This window comes from Cygnus olor, chromosome 5 (assembly GCF_009769625.2).
Source record: "Cygnus olor isolate bCygOlo1 chromosome 5, bCygOlo1.pri.v2, whole genome shotgun sequence".
Classification (NCBI taxonomy): domain Eukaryota; kingdom Metazoa; phylum Chordata; class Aves; order Anseriformes; family Anatidae; genus Cygnus; species Cygnus olor.
In genome coordinates, this window is record NC_049173.1 from 35,399,390 (window position 1) to 35,411,901 (window position 12,512).

General features: G+C 36.7%; 1 protein-coding gene across 15 annotated transcripts in view; it reads left to right on the forward strand.

The window, feature by feature from the left end:
• The window catches only part of NUMB (NUMB endocytic adaptor protein), a 102,130-nt gene that overhangs the window by 64,137 nt on the left and 25,481 nt on the right, over positions 1 to 12,512 (forward strand). For 13 of the 15 annotated variants that reach the window (XM_040558465.1, XM_040558470.1, XM_040558473.1 and 10 more), the window contains exon 3: positions 2,481 to 2,624. In XM_040558465.1, the coding sequence (XP_040414399.1) occupies positions 2,499 to 2,624 (126 nt within the window). In that variant the 5' untranslated portion in view covers positions 2,481 to 2,498. Of the gene's footprint in view, positions 1 to 2,480; positions 2,625 to 9,864; positions 10,194 to 12,512 lie in introns of those variants that run through there. The other 2 variants (XM_040558471.1, XM_040558477.1) reach the window with 2 other exon arrangements.

The following is a 12,512-nucleotide window of genomic DNA, read 5'->3' on the forward strand; positions in this document are numbered from 1 at the left end:
GGTATGCTGTGTAAATCTGCCGCAGAACATGTCGCCTGCCTGAGGTGACTGCTAGGTCCGCTTGAATTTCTGCTTCCTGTAGACTGAGAGGCCCACGGACTCCTTTGTCTGCAATTTATAAAGCAAAATATATAACTAATAATGCTTTAATGCCCCTCTGGAGAGTAGAACATTGCATCTCCTCTTAGCAGAACTTCCAGAATTCCCTTTGCACGTTCAGACATTTCGAAATGGCGGTAGCTTGTAATCCAAATCCAAAGGATCCATGGTTGTAGAGGAGCTGCTTCAGCTTGTTTAGTGATAAGAAATATGCATACTTCTATTTTTTTTTTGTATGTGTGTGTGTCTTCTAAAGTAAATTTAATAAAAATACTATGTTATTTAGAAGTCATGGCTATTTGAAGCCCTTGATTCTCTTCTAAGGACAGTTGCCTGGCCTTTGCTGTACATCTAAAACCTTCACTGAATTTACAAGAGAGATTTTGATTGCTTGAGGTGCTATACCTTACTGCTTTCAAACACGCATCAAGCGGCTTTGAGCACAGGTAGTTGCTGCAATAGTTGGAGTTTGCTTTGGCTGTTTGCTAATGTAGAAATACTCAGTGAATTATCACGTGCTCAAAAGAGTGCCTCACAATGCTGTGGGTCCAGGTAGCATTGCATTAGTTTGTCACTGAACTCCTGCGCCTAAGTTGCACACTTACTCGCACTTCAAGTATTAGCTTCAGCGAACTTCATTTTCCCAATTTCAGTGATGTAATGCTGTACTCTACTCGTGGTCCTATCTTTAAATCATCACTTATTTTACAATATTGCTTTTAATTAATAGATTACAGAGATATGGGAGTTCTAGAGGAATAAGCCAGTGCTATGCCCATGAGATTAATGGGAACTGACTTGCCTAATGACTTGCAGCGTGAAGAGAAAAGTAACAATCGCTGAAGGAAAGCTTGGTGGGTTGGTGACAAAACTCAGACTTTTGTTATTTGGAATGGCTAAAGTGCCTCCTGAGATATGAAAACACTTGAATGTTTTTAATTTGGCTGATCAGTAGGCAGTGTTTTTCTGTAATGGTTTTCATTTTTGATGTGTTCAGCTTTGAAGTTGTTGCATTTTGAATTTAAGCTTCTTAAATAGGTACTAGAAACATGTATGTACTGATTTTTCTCACCTGTTAGTTACCAAGTAGTTTTAACTGGAAAGCAATGTAGTTTTTTTCAGGGTTTAAAATAGTGTTAAAACTGATTTTAAAGCTGCTTTCATTCTAAGTGCACCTGTTGACATCCATAAACATCTATATTCTGCAGCATGGTTAATGTAATGGGAAAGAAGTGTTTATAATCCAGTTAGATTTTGCTGCCTTGCATTCTGCAGCATCTTTGTTATGCCAAAATGAGATGTAATGTTTGTCAGAAGGTTTATTCTTCAGAAAAGAAGAGAAATAAAGCCTCTTGGCAAGTTTTCTATATTCCCCGCATTGTATCACATGTAATTTACTTCTGTAGCTGAATATTGATTCTTTTTATTAGTACTTTCTCTGATAGCTTCTTTGCTAGTTTGAATCTCGTAGAAGTGAGCATGTCTAAACTGTAGTTTAGCTAGTATACAGAAATTAGTATATAAGTGTATAGTGTATAAAAAACATCTAAACCTAGGCTTTGGGTGTGTAATTAGAGAACTCTCTTCCCCCTTCAAAGAGGAAATTTTTTGGAGATTTTCCCAGGACATGGAAGTCAATGCAGTGCCTTCCTCAAATGTATTTCTCATCATAGTATAAGACATTGCACCAGTAGGCTAGGCTGGAGCTGGACTGTGCCCCTCAAAGCCTGGGCTCCCATCTGCCACTCACTGTTTACCATTGCTACACTTTGGGTTCATCATTTCTTGAGCTTGTGGCTTCCTGTATGTATGCACGCACGCTTACATATAACACAAGTGTAGATGTTCCCAACATCATCTACCAGCATCATCTGCTTCAATAGGACTTTAAAAAGCATGAGCCCATCACCCATACTTAAAGAACAATGCAAGCACCTAATTTTAAGAGACGTCTTAGGACTATGAAACTTTGTCTTGCATGGGTGCTGGAGAAACCTATGGTATTCATGCCCTGTTCTTCATTGCTGTAGGTGTTTAAATTCAGGGAGGCAGGATTTCATGCCCATCACCCTTCAGAGCTTCTCCGTCAGCTATTTTAGGTAATTTTATGCTCAGAGTAACAGTTATTTCTGGGTCTAATGCTTTATTCAGTTGTTGTAGAAAGATATTAAACTAGTAAGTTGGACTTGTGTTTTCCACTTTGAAGGGACTATATACCCCTCTTTTCTCTGAATCTATATCCAAAATATTTTCCTTTCACAGGGACCTCCATTCATAGCTGGAGAAGCTCTGAATATTTTACAGGGACATTTGTGGTGATGCTAGTGAACCTAATGTGTGTTTTGGTGCTTATTGGCAAAATATTTTTTTAATTCTTCTAGGACGTGAAGATCTGAGAAATGAACAAATTACGGCAAAGCTTTAGGAGAAAGAAAGATGTCTATGTCCCGGAGGCCAGCAGGCCTCATCAGTGGCAGACCGATGAAGAAGGTGTTCGTACTGGCAAGTGCAGCTTCCCTGTTAAGGTAAGAATTTCTGCCTTTCTTTTGGATATCCATGAGATACTCTTGCCATGAATTATTGTATTTTGGTTTATTTTTTGGCAAGCATAAGCATGCTTCATTACACGTTGACCTATTTTACAGTCAGCCCTCATTACAAAGGATGTGTTTTGCTTTGTTTTTCAAAGCCAGATGAATCATCTAACAAATGCCTTGTCTGATATATCCTATATTATTATTTAGCTGAAATAAATCATATAGCTAGGCAGAGGAATAATATAATTTGACTTCATTTTTCTGGAAGGGCAGAAATGATAAACTTGTTGGATTGCATGGAAACATACTTGGTTATGTCTGTTAAAAATGAAGCTATGGTTACAGTTTTGCTTGTAAGGTAAGTGGTGGCTTATACTGGGAAAGGAATCCTTCCTCCCTTTTGATAATTGAAAATGTTGCAAAGAAACACATGGGCTTCCTTCCAGTGCTTGAGGTATGAGCACTTGCTAAGTTTTGAGTGTCTTCGGTGTTAGTTTTTATTATTATTATTTTTGTATATTACTGATTATTATTGCATATGAAATTGAAATGACCTTTTTTTTTTTTGATTCCTAGAAATGATTCCAGATTATTTGAGTACTGTGAATAGGTATTTTCTTTTGTTGTCTCCATTTCCTCCTCCACCTTTTCAGAAATAAAATAAATATTAAAATTATAATAATATATAATATTGGTAGATAAGAAGTAAGGAATTTAAGATGTCTTGCCACATATGCTCACCTTGTAATCAAAAGCTTTCTTCTTCAAGGTACACTAATAATAATTCTACAGTAGACTGTAAACAGATGACATTTATGGAAAGCTAACAGTTTAAATATCTATGCACAAAGAAAATGTCTATGCTTCTGACACCTAAGAATCCTTTATTAGTTTTTATCTGTTATACTTAAAGTAATTCTGTTATTAAACAGGTGATGTTGCTAGGTGAAACTCTTGAAATTGTCTGTTGCATATTTTTGTAAACCTGTGGGTATGTGCAAATGCACCATCAACTTAGAATAACATTCACACTGTGTTCATGCCCTGTTTTATCCTGCCATACTTGCTTGTGTGTGCTTTTATGCATGCTCTAGGATATACAATGTGGAAGCTAACTTTCTAGTTTGTTATGGTTGGCTGCTTATTTGTCTTTGTCTTATGTTAGTTTTCTGCTAGAATGAAGGAATTGTAATTTAATACTAAAAAGAGATGGTGTTGTGCCAGAGCTCTGAAACTGAATAACTGCTTTGTGGAAGCTTGAACTTATTATATTAGACTTTTAAAAATGTTAGCAGTGTCTAGGAGGGAACAGAATTGCGAGCTTGCGGATCATCATTTTAATTATTTATCCATTACAAAAAACTAAAATATCAAACTCAATTTTTAGACAGAGTTTAACTCAAAACTCTCTGTCCTTCAGTGAACACAAAGGATGTGGACTACTTCTTGCTGTTTAAAGTCTGAGGTGTTTTTTTTAAACTCATGGTCAGGACTTGCACTTATAGTGACAAATGCTTCCTGTATTTAAATGAAGCATTCATCTATTCTAGGCACATGTACCCAAACTTAAAAAAGGTTTGGGGCCATTCTTCGGTGAAAAGGCATAGAAATGCATCCTGTCCTCACACTGGGACTTGTTAGCCTTATTTGCCTGCTTTGTATTAGAATTCACTGAGTTAATTTGGTCATTGGAAAAATTACTCTGAAGTAAACTCATCTCTTCTTATGAGAATGCTCCACTGAGAATATCAGGAAGTCAAGATGTTCAACTGCTTATATTTAGCAATCTTGCAATTAGATGAAAACTTAAAATCAGAGCAATTGGACATTGAGGTGCTTTAGTTTATTCGATTTTAATTTATCTTCAGTGCTTTGAGATGGGCATTAGGGAAAAGTGTTATTAGGCTTGAGATGCGAAGTGGGTGTTAACTGTTGTTTCATAGATACAGACGGGAAGTATGCCATTGTGAGCGAACAAGATAAACCAGATGTAGAGTCATCGTTCTAGTGGGTGGTACTGTATTTTGCTCACAAAAAGAATAGCACTTTGTGCTCTTGAGGGAGAGTATCCTGTCATACAGTTCTTGGGTATTATTCAGAAATATATGCGTTCCAGGAAAAGTATGCTGCTACCTGTGACCTTAAATATCTGATGGGGTGTCTTTTCTTCCTGATATGCTCAGTGGAGCAGAATAAACAAATCTTGCTAAGAATAGTTAACTAACAGGAATGCTCTCAAGTCTGAAACAGTGAAAATATCTTTTTTTGTAAATCCCTATTTGGTATTCCAGTGTGGTCCTGTGGTTGCCTGTAGTGTAGCTTCTCAACCACAGTTTAATGTGTCTGTGGGGGTTAATCTGACCTGATTCTTTATGGTCTGCCTTGCCTGCACTCTCTCTAAAAATCATCAGCCTTAGTTATTAAAAGCTGAGTGGAAGTCTAGCTTTGGAAGTGATGAACAAGATTTTAGCTGTATAGCTGGTGAAGACCCAAGAATTGTTATCACATATTCTATAGCTGTCTTTAAGATATTCTGTATGAAAGAAAAATACAGGAAAGCAATATAATAGAAGCCATGGTGAGGGCTTTGTTTCTTCTAATGCTTGCTAATTTATTTAGGTAAGACTTTTTTTTTTTTTGAGAGAGAGAAGACTAGTGCAAACACAGTAGGGAATGTTTGCTCTCAGTTTCTCTTGTAGAAGAGAGATCATGAAAGTTTGATGGGAGAAAGATATGTCACTGTTAAAAGTAGTGTTAAATTGGTGTGTTTAACTTCTTGCCTTCAGGCGTTTCTTTTTTTTGCCCAGAGTTGGGGTGTTTGTAGAGTGCTAGCACAGATTTATCCTTTTTTAGATTTTACAGAACATGTGGAACCACTTTGAAAATCATGTTGCAAATGGGATTTCATCCTGCCTCCAGGCTCTGTTCTGTTAGTGTTGGACAGGGACTCTAGCTGTTCATTCATTGTGCCTTGAGGATGCTGTATTGCAAACAAATTTAATGTTATTTAAAGTTTCTCTGCATTGGCACTGTTCTTGAAGCTCTTCCTGTGCTACATCCTCAGCTGATCCTGATCGTTAATTACAGTCTCTAAGTGTGGTGTTGGATTTTGAGCAAACCTGATGCATCTAAGGAACATCTGTGTTTTGGTAGAGGTAATGCTTTGTGGAAAGTACTAGCAAAATTCCTGTGGCATTGTTGCCTTAAAATTCAGGGAGGTGGATTTGATGCATGGTTTGTTCAGTGCTGTGCTCATAAATTTGGAGCTCATAATCCTGGGTTTGTACAGTTAATTTTAGGCAATAACACCTCATTTTTTGGTTTAGTAATCTGTGCTTTTCTACTGTTTTCAGAATGTCTGTGTCGTATGTAACAAGCTGCTGGTTGTATTTTCTCAGTCATCCTAGTGTGTGTAGGATTTTACACATAGCCCTTCGCTATATTTGAAATCTAACCACACCTGAGGAGGTAATCTGACACGTTCACAACAGGGCCTTGGAATGGTCAGCGACTTGCCTGCTTTGCTCTTTTATGTGAACTCTTTTGAATTGGGTAAAGTTGCATTGAAAGAAGAGCCTTGGTACTGGAACATACAACTGACCGTTTTTTTTGCACTCCACATCAGCAGAGAGACAGGTGCATGCCTGTCAGCAAAGGTATGAAAAGGGTATTAGACTTGCGTTTAGGCAAGTGTGACTTGCAGACTTTTACTATCCCATTAGGCACAGAGTTGTAAGGTTCTATTAACCATTGTGGTGTGGAGGCATGATACATTTTATCCTTTATAGATGCACCCAGAGCGGCCTCTTTATTAAGCGTGGAACTGTTAATACTGCTTGAAAAGTCTGCAGAAAATATGACAGACATTCAGGTCTCAGACATGACCATTCTCTTCCACTGTCCTAGAAAATTAAAAAGTAACTGCTGTGCTTCAGTAGTGAATCTTCCCTCTGAGAGGAAAAAAACCCTGTGCCATATCTATGTAATATATAAGAGGTTTAGATAGAGATATTGTATTTACAATTATTCAGAAGTCGATTATTCTAACAGACATTAAAGCTGCTCTTATCAGTGCTATATTTATTTTTACACAATCTTTATAAATTATAATTGTCCAAAATGAAGTTCATTGACATACACATTTTCAAACTTGCTTTCTTGCTCCAGACACTACCTCACTGAGAACATGCAGCTGTTCTATGTTTTAATGACTAAAATATTTGACACTAGGGCTTCTTTTGTCTGAAATGCCTTTCCGAATGTCCCTCTGGGTAAGTAGTTTTTGTTCATACAAATGCACTGTAGAGTAACTGGCCTGTGAAATTTATATCAGGAAAATTAGGTCACTTCCCTCTACTTACAAGAATTAAACAAATTGAACATTTGCAAGTTCTTGGTTCTTCTAACCAACTGGATATATTAAAGGGAACGTTTACAGCTGATTCCTACCTGTGGTTCTAGAGGACTCAACAGCCAGATGTAGCTTGGATTAATTGGATTAGTTTTATTCTGTTGCTCACTTCCAAGTTTCTGGGTGTCAATCTCTTTTGACCTTAATGTGTCTAAGGCTACTGTTGCCAGTAGCCTGCAAGTTTACTTGTGTATGTATTTTATTTCATTTATTTCAACAGGAAGACTAAAGATATCAATGAATAAAGTCAATGGGGAAGAGTAACATACCACACTTGGGTTTTGAATCTGAAGTCCAGAGTTTGCTACTGAATGCATGGTGTCATGTGAATTAGCCTCTCCACAGAATCTTGATTTCTGTGTTACTGTTGCCAAATAGAAGTCATATGGATACAGTAGTACGTTCACTTATAAAAGAATTAACTTTTCAGATCAAATACTCTTCAACTGTTTTGTCTAATTGTTGCTTTGATGGGAGATGTTTGGAAGACGTTAACACTTTATATTAATATAACTTAGTATATTGTTTATAATTAATAATAATAATAATAAAGAATATTTTTAAAAAGCACAGAGAGGAGAAAAAAGAGAATGACTTGTTCTGAGCCTCATAGAATATTGTCACTGGGTCAATGTGACTGTGAGTGCTGGCTCTTATCCCTGGGATCCCTGTGACTGAGCAGTGGCTTATGTAATTAGTGTGTATGAAGCCCGCCGAAACCTCCCTGAGTAGGAAATAGGCCACGGCTGTCCCTTTGCTGTGTGCTCTCACACCACTCAGAGCTGCCCAGTTGTCTTCTTCTGTTTTGGAATTTACATATTGAGCCTTATTGCTTAATGTCGAAGATACAAATCTCACATTAAAAATATTTTTTTTATATTTTGAATTAGTTTATAAACACAGCTTGCATGCCATTCCCTTCCTCTAGATCAGAAAGGCTGGTAGTCAGCACAGGTGACTGGCTGTTACTTTACGTGTTAATACATGCACTTCTAGTTGTTTGAAATAATAGTAGTTGTGAAGGAGTTTACTTGCTTGTTAATGCTGCAGTGCCTTTAAGTTAGGCATGTGGTATTTTTGACTGTGGAAGCTTGAGATGCTTGAACAGTTTTTGGGAACTATGTTAAGCATTTTTAAGAATTTAAAGTGACAAATCTGCTGATTTTTGAAATGTTGCACAGCCTTACATATTAAACACTACAAATCCCAACCTCTCAAGGCATGAATTGATGTTAGCAATGAACAATAAGCATACATATGGCATGCTAACCTACCAGCAAGCAAATGTAAATTTTTAAATTCCTGCAGCATTTCAGATCCCAGGAAGACAGCTAATTATAACAGAAGGTGATTGTAACAGAAGGTGTAAGACTTATCTTAAATAAATTCCTATGCACTTTTGTCATGATGAAAGGAATGCAATTCAATCCCTAATCTTTAAACTTTTCAGATTTGTATATAGCCTTTAGTTTTGTTTGAATAGCCTTGCAAACAAGTTTTAAATGAAACTTCTTACTCACTTTAAAAACCCTCTTGTCTTTGGCCAAGGTCAAATTCTTACATTGTTTAATAAACTTCAAATTGTTTTAAAGATATGAGTATTCATGTCTAGAGCCATAAAAATGTCCTTGTAGAAACATATCTTTTAAATGTAATTTAAGTATTGAAAATTAAAAAATATGTTATTGGCTTATCCTTTTTAATTTTGATTTTTTTGCTAAACTTGAGGATTTCTAGTGTCATAAATGGAAATTGATTTATTTGCAGGACTTGAAGAAAAGGTGCAATGTGCACCTGTGCATTGTTTTTATCAACACTTGATTTTTTAAGTTTTTTTTAACAGACTTTTAAGTTCACTTATTAATACTGAGTTCCCAGAAACGTAGGAATTGCACATCAAAATGAATGATTGAAAAATTAAGTCTAACAAAACATGCATGAAGCTGTAAAGGGGCTGGGAGAAATAGTTGGTCTTTTAAGTCTCATCAAGGGAAATTTAGGATAGGCATTCACAACAATAACTCAGCAAAACAACCCCTCTTTCTAACAGTATGTCATGTAAGCTACAGGGTAGATGGCGTACCCTATTGATCTCCAGCTACAGAAATGTTGTAGTGCTACCGGGCTGACTTCTCTGATGTAGATGTGGAAGTAGATCCTGCCTTGAGGCAAGTGGTGTCCTACATAACCTCCTGGGTTCCTTCTTAGCCACATTTTAGGGATTTGTGAGACTATGAAGAATGCAGCATTTGTGAATCCTACATTGAACTTTGCTACTTCATCTTCAATAGTCCTAACTGGAAATGTTTTTTATTCCCTCACAGTGTTTTTTTCTGTTCACACTGCTAAGTATAATGTGAGAATCAGTAAGAGGAGTACAGCGTGACTCTTAGATGGGTGTGGTGTGAAAGGACACTGAGAACTACCGGTACACATATTGCTTCATTTTTAGAGTTAAATTCTTTTGGCCACACTATTCAAAGACATTTAGTGGTCATAGCTGTTACAGAGAGTGTTTGCTGAGGAGTTAACAAATTAATGAGGCATTTTCCATTCTGGTGACTTAGGGAAGTGGAAGAAATTGGACCCCAAGGGAATATATAGCATTATAACTAACATGTAGTTTTGAATAAGCAGAATTTAGCTTAGTTTGTCTGGTGATGCTTAATCATTTTTTTTTTGTCATTATCTGTGCTTCTACAGCTCTAAGCAAACATCTGTTTCAAACCAATAAATGAAAAAGCATCAGCATGAATATGAGAGAGGAAAAAAATAATGTATTGAATATTTGGATGTAAATCTTACAGAGGTCAGTGGAGAAGTAGCTCAGCTTTGAGATGCATCCAGGCTTCTTGGATTTAATCTGGTATCTAGTTGCAAGATGGGATTTCACCCTGCAACTGCAAGTTAAGTACACCTTAACTGCGAGTTAAGAACACCTGTTCTAGAAGCGTATCTACACATACGGATTCCAAGTATTCAGTCTTCAAATGGAGTATTATTTATAGCAGTAGAGAGAACAGTATTTACACAGAGGAAGAAAGAGGAATGCTACTGCCTCCAGGAAAAATACTGAGGAAATGGTAGAGTGCTGCTCTCAGCAGCAGTTAGCTCTCTAACATGGGACACCTTGGCCAAGACTTACGGTAAACTCTTTTCTTGTGTCCATGTAGTTTAAAATATATTCTGAAGAGCCTAATCTGTTATTGTAAATAAAATAGTGCAAGTGAACATCTGGCAGTGTAGAGAAAACTTCAGTAATTTTTGTATCTGCCTCTGTTTGGAAGAGAAACTGTAACTGTGTGTTACTGTGTTTCCGTAACTGCAAATGGCTCCAGTGAGTTGGCCAGGTGGAAGAAATTCTGGTAAAGGACCTTTCTTTTTGCCAGCAGCTATTGAACTTTGCATTTTGGAAAACTGGAATAACCAAGTATTTGTGAAAGAAAAGAAAACAAAGAAGTCCAAGATAGTATTTCTTGTAATAGGACACAAACTGTAGAGCAGTTTCTTTTCTGACCAGCAACATTTGTGGCCTGATACATCAGCCCTTGATGTTTTATTAGGAACACGTTCAATAGCATATGTTTGGGGGAAGACAGTAGGACAGCTTCACCAAAAATACTTGCTGTGATAACTTAGGTCGTTCATTTTTAGAAGAAATTGGGAAAAGCTTAAAATGTTGAAAAAGAATTAAGTTTTTCAAGCACTTTTCAAGTTCCAAGGGCATTTTGCTGTGTGCCAGTTTGACTTGTTCCTGTGTTGATTGCTTTGTAGTGTTTGACTGAAGAGTGATACCGAACACCTCTGAAAGAGGTGTTTCATCTGTGAAGGAGAACAGAAAGTTCATTGCCTAGAGGCAGAGAGGGAAGTTTTTTTATTACTTGCTATACTATCATATCATCCTTTGGTGTTTTTTTTTCCCTGAAAATGTTAATATAAGCAAAACCTTTCTTTAAAAATGTTTATGAAAACAAACATTAAAAACATGTTTGTTTATGAAAACAAACATGTTAAAAAGGGGTTTCCCAGCAACTTGAAGGTATTTTATTTGGTTTAGAGCTTTTATTTTGTGTTACTCTTTATGTGGATTCTGCCCACAATGAGTTTAACTTTCTGTAAAAGCATTGTTCATTTCTGATAGGATGATTAAATCTCTCATAGAACATCTTATGGCTGAGAATCATCAGTATGGCTATCATTCAATGGTTGCTATGGAAATTAAGTAGGAATGCCTTCAATATTAATACTGCATTCCTATTATTTGCACTTCCATGATGGAAATATACTTGCTTTCTCCAGGAATGTTAGGCAGTGTGATTCTTGTGATGTGGAGAGCTCTTTGCAAATATGTCCAGGGTTCCCTTTCCTTACTGTTCTGCAATGTCATCAGCTGCAGTTCACATCTGTTCTGTGTAACCAGTAGTTCTGTGTCCCACTCACTGAGTGTGTTTGTGGTAATATGCCATGATGGAATTTGGAAGAGGTTTTGCTTATATTTGGCAGTCTCTGTCCGGGCACTTCACAGTATGTTTCTCCTCTGTTAGTTTGAAAGGGAAGTTTTCTTTCAGAGATGTTGAAAAATTGTGTACAGAAATGCGGGGTGTATGTATTGCCTTTTCAAAGCCATTTCCACGTGTTCTCTTTGCTGTGACAGAACTGCAGAATTTGATTTGTTTTTTGTTGCATGGAAGTTAAACACCAGGATTCAGGACTTAAGGCTGTAAGGAGCAGAGCATGTCTTAATCTAACTAGCAGCTGTATTTTTCTTACTATATTAAATTTTAAATTGTCGTTCATAAAATGCTCTTGCACTAGCAAGTTGAACTAATGTTTCAAATTTAAGGGTAGGTAATGATATAACTACAGTTTAACACTTCTGATTAAAAATGTAAGGCTACTGGAAAGGTTTCAGTCTATAGCAGAGCTGTTTGCGAAGTTTCTTGAAGAAATACTTGAGCCTTTGATTACTACCAGCTAAAAGTCAGATAAGTAGAAGTTATTGCAGTGCTGCTTAAATACAGGAGCCATGTATATCTATGCATAGCCTGATGGGGAAAAAGGGTTTGGGAAATAAACCTGAAGATGTGGAAAGGATCAGCTGCTTAAAGGAGACTTGACTTGATGTTGCAAAAAAAAAGAGAGGACTGTAGCATTCTGACTACACAGTTGAAAGTTATTTTTATAACAAAGAAACTTAGAAATATATTGGGATCTATAGGGAACTCAAAAAAACTCAACCACAAAAGAAAACAAAAAGAACAATATTCAGGGAAGACTTTTGAAACCACCCATATAATGTACAAGGCCACTGATATTGATAGCTGTGAGCTTCTGGTTTCTGCAAAAACGGTACATTGGGAAGAATAAGGTTTTTTTTATGAAGGGCTTTAAGTGTAAAGTGTAATTGCCAACAAAGCACCTTTTGTCCTCATCATAAAGAAGTATTGTGTGGCAGCGTAATTTCT